The sequence below is a fragment of the Pristiophorus japonicus genome, chromosome 13 (assembly GCF_044704955.1).
Source record: "Pristiophorus japonicus isolate sPriJap1 chromosome 13, sPriJap1.hap1, whole genome shotgun sequence".
Lineage (NCBI taxonomy): Eukaryota > Metazoa > Chordata > Chondrichthyes > Pristiophoridae > Pristiophorus > Pristiophorus japonicus.
Window position 1 is genome coordinate 186997431 of NC_091989.1, and position 13896 is coordinate 187011326.

The 13896-nt window shown below is 46.7% G+C and overlaps 1 gene segment (V, D, J or C); it reads left to right on the forward strand.

The window, feature by feature from the left end:
• The window catches only part of LOC139278226 (Ig heavy chain C region, secreted form-like), a 76464-nt gene that overhangs the window by 23830 nt on the left and 38738 nt on the right, over positions 1–13896 (forward strand). The window contains 1 exon segment of the C gene segment in view: positions 7263–7308. Within this exon segment, the coding sequence occupies positions 7263–7308 (46 nt within the window).

The following is a 13896-nucleotide window of genomic DNA, read 5'->3' on the forward strand; positions in this document are numbered from 1 at the left end:
CATGGGAGTCCCACCAGCGGAACTGCTCATGAAACGCACGCTCAAGACGCGGCTGTCCCTCATTCACCCAGCCCTGGCAGACATTGTTGAGGGCAAGCACCAGTCCCAAACCGAGCTCCATGATCAAGGCTCAAGGGGAAGGTGTATAGAAATAGATGACCCGGTATTTGTTATTAACCATGCTTTGTGACCCAAGTGGCTTGAGGGCACCGTAATTGGCAAAGAAGGAAATAGAGTCATGGTGGTCAGACTAAACAATGGGCAAATATGCCGCAAACACTTGGACCAAGTAAAGACAAGGTTCAGTGCAGACACGGAGGAACTGGAAGAAGAGCATGATGAGATAGCTTCCACACCACTGCCAGCGTACGAGCAACAAAGACAGCCCTCAGCATGCACAGTCCCTGCGGCCAGCTGGACAGGCCGGAATCACCTCAAGTGACAGAGACGCGTGCTGAGGCTCAGCCACCAGAGTCACAACTGCAGTGCTCCACGAGAGAGCGACGACCACCTGACAGACTTAACCTCTGAAACTAAAAGACCTAAGGGGGGAGGTGATGTCATGTATTTCACCATCTTGCAATGACTATAAGTATGTAACTGTAACTCATGCACACTGTACCTGTACCCTTGTAATGCACACCCTGACCACAGGGAGTGAGCTCCTCACCTGGGCTTCCAGGTATAAAAGGGGAGGTCCCACCCAGGATCAGCACTCTTTAGTCCTGGGAATAAAGTGAAGGTCACAGAGTGACCGGGTCTGATATATACATGCCTCGTGTGAGTTTGTAACAAGGTGCAGAAACACTACAGTTACACCTTCTTCTGGAAAGGGAAACCAGAAGCAGAACGCCGCCTCCATGGGGTACTCTGCGCCATAAAAAATGATCAAGTTGGGCATCTCAGAGACTCCCCCTGCAGGATAAACGAACCTTCGGTTCACCCGAGCCCGGAATCAGTGTGCTATGGTCTTCAGCGCATAGGGCCCAACACTGAAAGCTATAGATAAGACCAAAGAGCAATTCTACTCCAGCCTTGAACAATCCCTGTCCTGAGTCCCAACAGGCGACAAGCTGATCCTCCTCAGTGACTTTAATACCAGAGTCGGTAAAGACACAGACCTCTGGGGAGATGTGATCGGCAGAGAGGGGGTCAGGAAACCCACTCCAGCGGTACCCTGCTCCTGACAAAATGCTTAGAACATGCCCTCGTCATAAACCAACACTTTGTTCCGTCAGAGAAACAAATACAAGTCTTCATGGCAACACCCTTGTTCCAAGCTCTGGCATCTGCTCAACTACGTCTTCGTCTGAGCGAGGGATCGCAAGGACGTGCACATCACCCACCCCATGCCAGCAGTCGACGACTGCTGGATGGACCACCGTCTAATCCGCTCAGTCATTTCCATCAATGTAGCCCCAAAACAGCCGCAGCAACAGAAGCAATGCCGCAGGAAAATCAACGCTGGAGCACTCAAAGATCCTGCTAAGAAAGCTCTATTCAGCCAGTGCCTCACAACCAGCCTGACTACTCCCAGTGACCCAGAGACTCAGAGTGCCCACAGTGCCTGGTCTGCCTCAAGGCCTCCATAATTAGCACCTGTGAAGAGACGCTCGGTCACTCGACCAGGAAACACCAAGACTGATTCAACGAGAATGGCCAGGAGATCCAGGAGCTAATAAGCTGCAAGCGCAAGGCATTCTTGAACTGGAAACAGCAACACAACTCGAGGGCAAGAAAGCAGCTCTATAGACGTCTTAAGACCGAGGTCCAACAGAAAACCCGTGACCTAAAGAACAGATGGTGGGTGGAGAAAGTGCAGGAGATCCAGCAAAGAGCCGACAACCACGACGTGCGAGGATTCTTTAGCGTAGTCAAGATCACCTACGGCCCAAGCACCCAAGGTCCTACCCCACTGAGGGCTAAGAACAGAGAGGCAGTCAGTGCTCGCTGGAAGGAGCACTTCAAAGATCTCCTTAACCGAGACTCTGTCTTCAATGTGAGTGTCCTCAATTCCATCCCACAGCATGCTACCCACCACCATCTCAGCACAAGCCCTGCTCAGTATCTGACTACTGAAGAACAACAAGGCCTCAGGAGCAGAAGGAATCCCCTCCGAAACACTAAAACACTATTATTGCGAAGCCATGATCTCATTTCTCTTATCCCAGGGGATCTCAGAGACACTGTAATCGTGACCATCTTCTATAAAGGAGACCAGTATGATTGCGGTAATTACAGAGGAGTTTCCCTGCTGTCGGCCACAGGGAAGGTCATCGCAAGAATCCTCCTCAATCGCCTTCTACCTGTAGCTGAAGAGCTCCCCCCAGAGACACAATGCGGATTCCGCCCACTAAGGGACACAACGGACATGATCTTCACCACGCGGCAGATACAAGAGAAATGCAGGGAGCAGCACCAACCCCCTGTACATGGCCTTCTATGACCAAACAAAGGCCTTCGACTCTGTCAATCGTGAGGGATTATGGAGTGTCCTCCTCAACGTCAGTGTTCTCGATCAGGCCAACATCCCCAGCATCGAAGCACTGACCACACTCAATCAGCTCCGCTGAGCAGGCCACATTGTCCGCATGCCCGACACTTAATGGCGAATGATACTTAAGGGGTTGACTGTGGATGGGCAATGGCAGACATTTAGAGACCGCATGGATGAACTACAACAATTGTACATTCCTGTCTGGCATAGAAATAAAAAAGGGAAGGTGCCTCAACCGTGGCTATCAAGGGAAATCAGGGATAGTATTAAAGCCAAGGAAGTGGCATACAAATTGGCCAGAAATAGCAGCGAACCTGGGGACTGGGAGAAATTTAGAACTCAGCAGAGGAGGACAAAGGGTTTGATTAGGGCAGGGAAAATGGAGTATGAGAAGAAGCTTGCAGGGAACATTAAGACGGATTGCAAAAGTTTCTATAGATATGTAAAGAGAAAAAGGTTAGTAAAGATAAATGTAGGTCCCCTGCAGTCAGAATCAGGGGAAGTCATAACGGGGAACAAAGAAATGGCGGACCAATTGAACAAGTACTTTGGTTCGGTATTCACGAAGGAGGACACGAACAACCTTCCGGTTATAAAAGGGGTCGGGGGGTCTAGTAAGGAGGAGGAACTGAGGGAAATCCTTATTAGCCTGGAAATTGTGTTGGGGAAATTGATGGGATTGAAGGCCGATAAATCCCCAGGGCCTGATGGACTGCATCCCAGAGTACTTAAGGAGGTGGCCTTGGAAATAGTGGATGCGTTGACAGTCATTTTCCAACATTCCATTGACTCTGGATCAGTTCCTATGGAGTGGAGGGTAGCCAATGTAACCCCACTTTTTAAAAAAGGAGGGAGAGAGAAAACAGGGAATTATAGACCGGTCAGCCTGACATCGGTAGTGGGTAAAATGATGGAATCAATTATTAAGGATGTCATAGCAGTGCATTTGGAAAGAGGTGACATGATAGGTCCAAGTCAGCATGGATTTGTGAAAGGGAAATCATGCTTGACAAATCTTCTGGAATTTTTTGAGGATGTTTCCAGTAGAGTGGATAAGGGAGAACCAGTTGATGTGGTATATTTGGACTTTCAGAAGGCGTTCGACAAAGTCCCACACAAGAGATTGATGTGCAAAGTTAGAGCACATGGGATTGGGGGTAGTGTACTGACATGGATTGAGAACTGGTTGTCAGACAGGAAGCAAAGAGTAGGAGTAAATGGGTACTTTTCAGAATGGCAGGCAGTGACTAGTGGGGTACCGCAAGGTTCTGTGCTGGGGCCCCAGCTGTTTACACTGTACATTAATGATTTAGATGAGGGGATTAAATGTAGTATCTCCAAATTTGCGGATGACACTAAGTTGGGTGGCAGTGTGAGCTGCGAGGAGGATGCTGTGAGGCTGCAGAGCGACTTGGATAGGTTAGGTGAGTGGGCAAATGCATGGCAGATGAAGTATAATGTGGATAAATGTGAGGTTATCCACTTTGGTGGTAAAAACAGAGAGACAGACTATTATCTGAATGGTGACAGATTAGGAAAAGGGGAGGTGCAAAGAGACCTGGGTGTCATGGTACATCAGTCATTGAAGGTTGGCATGCAGGTGCAGCAGGCGGTTAAGAAAGCAAATGGCATGTTGGCCTTCATAGCAAGGGGATTTGAGTACAGGGGCAGGGAGGTGTTGCTACAGTTGTACAGGGCATTGGTGAGGCCACACCTGGAGTATTGTGTACAGTTTTGGTCTCCTAACCTGAGGAAGGACATTCTTGCTATTGAGGGAGTGCAGCGAAGGTTCACCAGACTGATTCCCGGGATGGCGGGACTGACCTATCAAGAAAGACTGGATCAACTGGGCTTATATTCACTGGAGTTCAGAAGAATGAGAGGGGACCTCATAGAAACATTTAAAATTCTGACGGGGTTAGACAGGTTAGATGCAGGAAGAATGTTCCCAATGTTGGGGAAGTCCAGAACCAGGGGTCACAGTCTCAGGATAAGGGGTAAGCCATTTAGGACCGAGATGCGGAGGAACTTCTTCACCCAGAGAGTGGTGAACCTGTGGAATTCTCTACCACAGAAAGTTGTTGAGGCCAATTCACTAAATATATTCAAAAAGGAGTTAGATGAGGTCCTTACTGCTAGGGGGATCAAGAGGTATGGCGAGAAAGCAGGAATGGGGTACTGAAGTTGAATGTTCAGCCATGAACTCATTGAATGGCGGTGCAGGCTAGAAGGGCCGAATGGCCTACTCCTGCACCTATTTTCTATGTTTCTATGTTTCTATGACACGATAATCCGAAAACAAGTGCTCTACTCGGAACTCCTACACAGCAAGTGAGCCCCAGGTGGACATAGAAAATGCTTTAAGGACACCCTCAAAGCCTTCTTGAAAAAGTACAACATCCCCACCGACACCTGGGAGTCCCTGGCCAAAGACCACCCAAAGTGGAGGAGATGCATCTGGGAGGACGCTGAGTACCATGGGTCTCGTCGCCGAGAGCATGTGGAAGCCAAGCGCAGGCAGCGGAAGGAGCGTGCGGCAAACCTGCCCCACCCACCCTTTCCTTCAACCACTGTCTGTCACAGAAACATAGAAAATAGGTGCAGGAGTAGGCCTTTCGGCCCTTCGAGCCTGCATCACCATTCAATATGATCATGGCTGGTCACGCAACTTCAGTACCCCATTCCTGCTTTCTCTCCATACCCCTTGATCCCTTTAGCTGTAAGTGCCACATTTAACTCCCTTTTGAATATATCTAATGAACTGACCTCAACAAATTTCTGTGGTAGAGAATTCCACAGGTTCACAATTCTCTGAGTGAAGAAGTTTCTCCTCATCTCGGTCCTAAATGGCTTACCCCTTATCCTTAGACTGTGATCCTTGGTTCTGGACTTCCCCAACATCGGGAACATTGTTCCTGCATCTTACCTGTCTAAACCCATCAGAATTTAATATGTTTCTATGAGATCCCCTCTCATGCTTCTAAATTCCAGTGAATATAAACCGAGTTGATCCAATCTTTCTTCATATGTCAGTCCTGCCATCCTGGGAATCAATCTGGTGAACATTTGCTGAACTCCCTCAATAGCAAGAATGTCCTTCCTCAGATTAGGAGACCAAAACTGTACACAATACTCCAGGTGTGGCCTCACCAAGGCCCTGTACAACTGCAGTAAGACTTCCTGCTCCGATACTCAAATCCTCTCGCTATGAAGGCCAACATGCAATTTGCCTTCTTCACCGCCTGCTGTACCTGCATGCCAAACTTCAATGACTGATGTACCATGGCACCCAGGTCTCGTTGCATCTCCCATTTTCCGAATCCATCACCATTCAGATAATAATCTGCCTTCCTGTTTTTGCCACCAAAGTGGATAACCTGACATTTATCTACAGCTGTGCCCCACCTGTGACAGAGACTGTCATTCCCGTATTGGACTGTTCAGTCACCTGAGAACTCACTGAGAGTGGACGCAAGCCTTTTGAGGGACTGCCTATGATGATGATGGTGGTGGTAACTGAGTGTCTCACTGGGACCACTTCAGAGAGCAGGTAAGGGGCAAGCAATTGGGGGTGGGACTGGAGTCACCTATAGGCTCGGCTGTGTTCCAGAAGGACCTCAGTGACCAGTTGGGTGTTTACGACCATCCGCCAGCTGCATGGTCACTTTTACTGAGCCCAGAATTTTTTAGCCTCAGATTTTTAAAATGAAATTGCCAAACTCCCATAGAGGGATTTGAACTCGGGAGTTCCTGGGATTATTGAATCCAGGTCTTCAGATCACTGGGCCAGTGACAGAACCACCATCGCCAGCGTAAATCAGAGAGCAGGATCACTCACTTGTAGCCGAGCCAGTGCAGTTTCAATGTGAAGTGACTGGGGCCAGTGTCAGTGACAGAGGCAGAGGTTATTGTACGGCTGTGTATCACTGTGCCTATACTGGGTGGCACAGTGTGAGAGGTGGGGGCTCCCTCCATTCAAAAACCTGCCACACCAAAGCTGCTTAAATTGGACTCTTCGGGCCATCTCACCAGCCTTTGCTTCATCACCCCTGGATAGAAAGCAGATCCCGATTAAACAGTCTGGCTGTGCAAGCAATTTTCTTTAAAGATATGACTTGAAAGGAAGGGGAAAGCAGCGAGTAACAGATGTGGGACCAAGAACACGGAAAGCTCCCTGTGGATTATAGCTCCATTTTACAAAGTCCTGGAAGCCCAGGTTTGACAGCTGCTGTGTGTGGAACACGGAGACAGACTGAGGGACCATAAAGCCAGCGGCAGGTTGGTGGGACATTGTGTTTGGGGCTGGATCTTCTGGCGGCGGTGTTTGAGCTGAGGTGAAGCACTGTGCTGGGTATACGGCCCACAGCAGCACAGAGCTTGACAAAAACTCCCCGCCACAAATAAGCGGCTGATTCACAGCCCGTGCCCACAGATTCCGCATTGTTGCCTCTCACACTCACATGGATCATCGCCCACTCGGACTGTGGGAGGGAAATGTGGATTTGTGGGGAATAAAAGGTGCTAAGGAGCGAGTGTGTTTCTCGGCGATGTGCAGGAGCTGCGAGCCACTGACAGGGAAAGTGCAAAACTAGCTGAGTGATGAATACCCGGAGCAGGTTTAGGATGGACTGTCAGATCCAAATACAGGCGGCTGCTGCTCCCAGGATAAAAGCAGCTTTTTATTTTCACCACACCCTGAGATTGTGAGATATTTGTGCGGGTGAAGTTCCTACATTGCTGGGACCAGGAGACGGAGCACTGTGACTATCTTGACTACTGGGGCACAGGAACCTCGCTGACAGTGACTTCGGGTAAGACAAACTTCTCATTCCTTCCTAATCTGATATTGATTTTCTTAATTTGCGTTATTTAGCGAATTCGGTAATGCACGAATGTGTGAAATCGGTGAGATATTCAGAATAATTTCGCGACTCTATCCGAGACTGACTCCATTCTTTCGAGTTAAGAATACACCCAGTAATTGTGGCTAACATCTGCTAACTGGATGGAGTGTTAAGGGTTAAGATTTAAGCCCACAGAATTGATTCCCGGAATCTAATAAATGAGGAGCTTACTTGGGTTTACAGGATGTGTTCAGTCTGAGCTGCGGGATCCACATTCTAGTTTTGGGACACTTGCTCTGTGGGTGGAGATTTGATCATTTGGACGGTAGGACATTGCAGGCGCTTTAGGGGTTTGTTATAATTCGAGTTAAAACACAGTATCCAATTGTGTCGGGATTTAACAGTTGGAGTCACAGACTGTTGTTTAAGGTTACAGTTAAAATCGTTGAAGGAACAGCTTTTGGATGTAAAACAGAATAAGTTCCAGGTTCCACTGGATATTTCAGTGCTGATGGAGGGCAAATAGTTTGCACAGAATGAGAAACAGGGACTTGTGTTTATCAAACATGTCTCACACCAACAAGCGTTCAGCATTAACCAGCGAGCTGCCGGACCGATAGCAAACGGCTGCATGTGTAATAAGGTTGTGTCCTGTTGATACTGTATTGTGGAGCAGTTCAGAGAAGGTTCACTCGGTTAATTCCTGAGATGAAGGGGTTGTCTAATGAAGAAAGGTTGAGCAGATTGGACCTATATATTGGAGTTCAGAAGAATGAGAGGTGATCTTATTGAAACATATAAGGTTCTGAGGAGGCTCGACAAGGTGGATGCAGAGAGGATGTTTCCCCGTGTGGGGGAATCTAGAATAAGGGGCCGCCCATTTAAAACAGATGAGGAGGAATTTCTTCTCTGAGGGTCATGAATCTGGAATTCTCTGCCCCAGAAAGCTGTGGAGGCTGGGTAACTGAATATATTTAAGGAGGAGGAAGATAGATTTTTAAGCAATAAGAGAATAAAGGGTTATTGGAAGCGGGCAGGGAAATGGAGCTGAGTCCATTGAACTTATTGAATGGCGGAGCAGGCTCGAGGGGCCGTATGGCTGACTCCTGCTCCTATTTCTTATGTTCTTATGTTCTTATTGTGCCTGGACAGTAGCCGTTTAACTATCTGCGCTGTGCATGCTCCCAATTTAGTGTTTAATTCACCTCTCGTCTCTGAAACCTCAGCTTGAACTGAACCAATTCAAGGGTTGGGAACTGGAAGGACTTCTGTGCAGTCAAAATCGTTCCTTAGCAATAACAGCAATGGATCTGTTAATTGGCAGTCTATTGGTATCAGATTTTTCTGTTCAGTTTGAATGATGTTCACAATTATTGGGTTAAAACATTGGAGGAGGGAATTTCACACACATGTATTAACTCATTGATGACTAAATATGGCAGAGTGCCAGTGTAATGGGTGGAGTAAGATCTCCTCTTGCAGTGTGAGTGGAACAAGGTTTATCACTCGGGCGGTTCTGACCCACTCCTTTTAATGGAGGCAGTATCCCAAATTAAGGCAAGGCGTGTGGGAAATGAGATGGTCTTATATAATTTATATTAACGGTTTAGACTTTGGAATCAAAAGCACAATTTCTAAATTGGCGGCTGACACCAAACTTGGCGACCGTCAATACTGAGGAGGCCTGCAACAACTTACAGGAGGACATTAATAAACTTGCAGAATGGGCAAACTGGCAAATTAAGTTCACCGAGCACGTATTACATTTTGTTAGGGAGAAAGAAAGACTTGAATTTATATAGCGCCTTTCACGGCCACCAGACTTCTCAAAGCGTTTTACAGCCAATGAAGTACTTTTGAAGTGTAGTCACTGTTGTAATGTGGGAAACATGGCAGCCAATTTGTGCACAGCAAGCTCCCACACACAGCAACATGATAATGTCCAGATAATCTGTTTTTGTTATGTTGATTAAGGGATAGGGAGGTCACTTATTACTCGGAGGGTGTGAGTCTAGGTGGGGTAGAGGAACAAAGGGATCTTGGAACAAATCATTAAAAATTGTGATGTTGGTTAGCCAGGCAAGCACTCGGGTTTATTTCTAGAGGTATCGAATTGAAGAATAGGGAAGTTATGCTAAACCTGTATCGAGCTTTGGTTAGACCACACTTGGAGTCCTGCGTAATGTTCTGGTCGCTATATTAGAGAAAGGAGACAGATTTACAGGGATGATACCAGAAATGTGAGGGTATACATATCGGGAAAGGATGAACAGGCTGGGTCTCTTTTCTCTTGGAAAAAGAAGGCTGAGGGGTGACCTAATAGAGGTCTTTACAATTATGAAATGTTTTGATAGGGTGGATACAGAGAAGGTGTTTCCACTTGTGGGGAAGAGCATAACCAGAGGTCATCAATATAAGATAGTCACCAAGACATCCAATAAGGAATTCAGGAAAAACTTCTTTACCCAGAGAGTGGTGAGAATGTGGAACTCGCTGCCACAGGGAGTGATTGAAGTGAATAGTATCGATGTATTTAAGGGGAGGCTGGACAAGCATATGGGGGAGAAGGGAATAGAGGGTTATGCTGATAGAGTTAGATGAGGAAAGACTGGGGGAGGCTCGAGTGGGGCATAAACAGCAGCATGGCCTGGTTGGGCCGAATGGCCTGTTTCTGTGCCGTATATCCGGTGTAATCCGATGATCTGTTTGAGATGCAGCTTTATGGCCCATTCGCGGTAAAGGGAGCTTCAATGGCCCTCCCTAACCCTGTCGGGGCAGAGCACAAAGTAGACTTTCATTACACCTGGTGTATCTATCTGGACTGGATTCTAACATGCACTGTACAGTGTGGAACTGTTATTACACCTGGTGTATCTATCTGGACCGGATTCTAACACACACTGTGTGGAACTGTTATTACACCTGGTGTATCTATCTGGACTGGATTCTAACACACACTGTGTGGAACTGTTATTACACCTGGTGTATCTATCTGGACTGGATTCTAACATGCACTGTGCAGTGTGGTACTGTTATTACACCTGGTGTATCTATCTGGACTGGATTCTAACATGCACTGCGCAGTGTGGTACTGTTATTACACCTGGTGTATCTATCTGGACTGGATTCTAACATGCACTGTGTGGTGTGGAACAACACACCTCACTGAGCACAAACACTTGGTCCAGTTAAACTAACTGCTTTGAAAACCCCTCGGCCTGTGCACTTCCAACACACACCCTTCTTTGCCAGAAAGGCTTTGAAAACTGGACAGCCAAACGTATCTTGTGCCCGGATGCTTTCGATGTTTTTTTTTGGTGTTTATTGTCTGAATTTGCTGACTGGGGATTGGCTACCCCTTCCTTTCTACACCCTTCTCCTTCACCTTGTTTATTGCCTCCTTTCATCCTCACCTTTCCTCCTTTGATTCTTTTCTTTGTTTTTGTTCTTTCTTTCTCCCCTCTTTATTTCTTGCCCTCTCTTGCTGTTCCCCTATCCTCCTTTGTCTCTGTCTCTCTCCCCTCTGTTTCCTACAAGTTAATAGAACAGTCCTCCAACCTATCAATCGGGGTGAAGATTGAATGAACAGTTCTGCAAAGATGTTGAACTCATCAGTTGAGCCCGAGCTTGTGTTCTGGGCTCGGTTAACGGAGAGGTAGAGTAGGAGGTCGCTAATGTACTGTAATCATATCATAGAATCATAGAAATTTACAGCATGCAAGGAGGCCATTCAGCCCAACGTGTCCGTGCTGGCCGACCAAGAGGCTACCCAGCCGAATCCCACTTTCCAGCTCTTGATCCGTAGCCCTGTAGGTTACGGCACATCCAAGTACTTTTTAAATGTGGTGAGGGTTTCTGCCTCTACTACCCTTTCAGGCAGTGAGTTCCAGAACCCCACCATCCCTCTAGACCTCCTACCTGGATGACGGCCTCCTCTTGTTTATCATTCCACAAAGCTGCAATTGCCTTTGGGTAGTATAGTAAATCGGGTGTGCTCCCTGGTTGTTGACCCCTCTGCTAAGGGAATAGGTCCTTACTATCCACTCTATCCAGGCCCCTCATAATTTTATACACCTCAATCAGGTCTCCCCTCAGCCACCTCTGTTCCAAAGAAAACAACCCCAGCCTATCCAATCTTTCCTCATAGACAAAATTCTCCAACCCAGGCAACATCCTCATATATTGAATGGTGGTGCAGGCTCGAAGAGCCGAATGGCCTACAACTGCACCTATTTTCTATGTATCTATGTATCTGTGTAAATCTCCTCTGTACCCTCTCCAGTGCATTCACATCTTTCCTGTAATGTGGTGACCAGAACTGCAGGCAGTACTCCAGCTGTGGCCTAACTAGTGTTTTATACAGTTCAAGCATAACCCCTTGCTCTTATATTCTATGCCTCGGCCAATAAAGGCAAGCACTCCGTATGCCTTCTTAACCACCTTATCCACCTGCACTCCCAGGTCCCTTTGTTTCTCTACACTTTTCAGTGTCCTACCATTTATTGTGTATTCCCTTTCCTTGTTAGACCTCCCCAAATGCATTACCTCACATTTCATAAGAACATAAGAATTAGGAACAGGAGTAGGCCATCTAGCCCCTCGAGCCTGCTCCGCCATTCAAAAAGACCATGGCTGATCTGGCCGTGGACTCAGCTCCACTTACCCGCCCGCTCCCCATAACCCTTAATTCCCTTATTGGTTAAAAATCTATCTATCTGTGATTTGAATACATTCAATGAGTTAGCCTCAACTGCTTCCTTGGGCAGAGAATTACACAGATTCACAACCCTCTGGGAGAAGAAATTCCTTCTCAACTCGGTTTTAAATCGGCTCCCCCGTATTTTGAGGCTGTGCCCCCTAGTTCTAGTCTCCCTGACCAGTGGAAACAACCTCTCTGCCTCTATCTTGTCTATCCCTTTCATGATTTTAAATGTTTCTATAAGATCACCCCTCATCCTTCTGAACTCCAACGAGTAAAGACCCAGTCTACTCAATCTATCATCATAAGGTAACCCCCTCATCTCCGGAATCAGCCTAGTGAATCATCTCTGTACCCCCTCTAAAGCTAGTATATCCTTCCTTAAGTAAGGTGACCAAAACTGAACGCAGTACTCCAGGTGCGGCCTCACCAATACCCTATACAGTTGCAGCAGGACCTCCCTGCTTTTGTACTCCATCCCTCTCGCAATGAAGGCCAACATTCCATTCGCTTTCCTGATTACCTGCTGCACCTGCAAACTAACTTTTTTGGATTCATGCACAAGGACCCCCAGGTCCCTCTGCACCGCAGCATGTTGTAATTTCTCCCCATTCAAATAATATTCCCTTTTACTGTTTTTTTTTCCTTGGTGGATGACCTCACATTTTCCGACATTGTATTCCATCTGCCAAACCTTAGCCCATTTGCTTAACCTATCTAAATCTCTTTGCAGCCTCTCTGTGTCCGCTACACAACCCGCTTTCCCACTAATCTTTGTATCATCTGCAAATTTTGTTACACTACACTCTGTCCCATCTTCCAGGTCATCTATGTATATTGTAAACAGTTGTGGTCCCAGCACCGATCCCTGTGGCACACCACTAACCACCGATTTCCAACCCGAAAAGGACCCATTTATCCCGACTCTCTGCTTTCTGTTCGCCAGCCAATTCTCGATCCATGCTAATACATTTCCTCTGACTCCACGTACCTTTATCTTCTGCAGTAACCTTTTGTGTGGCACCTTATCGAATGCCTTTTGGAAAGCTAAATACACCACATCCATCGGTACACCTCTATCTATCATGCTCATTATATCCTCAAAGAATTCCAGTAAATTAGTTAAACGTGATTTCCCCTTCATGAATCCATGTTGCGTCTGCTTTGATTGCACTATTCCTATCTAGATGTCCCGCTATTTCTTCCTTAATGATAGTTTCAAGCATTTTCCCCACTACAGATGTTAAACTAACCGGTCTATAGTTACCTGCCTTTTGTCTGCCCCCTTTTTTAAACAGAGGCGTTATATTAGCTGCTTTCCAATCCGCTGGTACCTCCCCAGAGTCCAGAGAATTTTGGTAGATTATAACGAATGCATCTGCTATAACTTCCGCCATCTCTTTTAATACCCTGGGATGCATTTCATCAGGACCAGGGGACTTGTCTACCTTGAGATCCATTAGCCTGTCCAGCACTACTCCACTAGTGATAGAGATTGTCTCAAGGTCCTCCCTTCCCACATTCCCGTGACCAGCAATTTTTGGCATGGTTTTTGTGGCTTCCACTGTGAAGACCGAAGCAAAATAATTGTTTAAGATCTCAGCCATTTCCATATTTCCCATTATTAAATCCCCCTTCTCATCTTCTAAAGGACTAACATTTACTTTAGTTACTCTTTTCCGTTTTATATATCGGTAAGAGCTTTGGTTTGTATTTCATTTGCCACAGTTCTGCCCACCTGACCAGTACATTGATATCTTCCTGCAGTCCGCAGCTTTCTTCTTCTTTATCAACCACACGGCCAATTTTAGTATCAAACTTCTTAATCATACCCCCAACATTTAAGCCTAGATCAT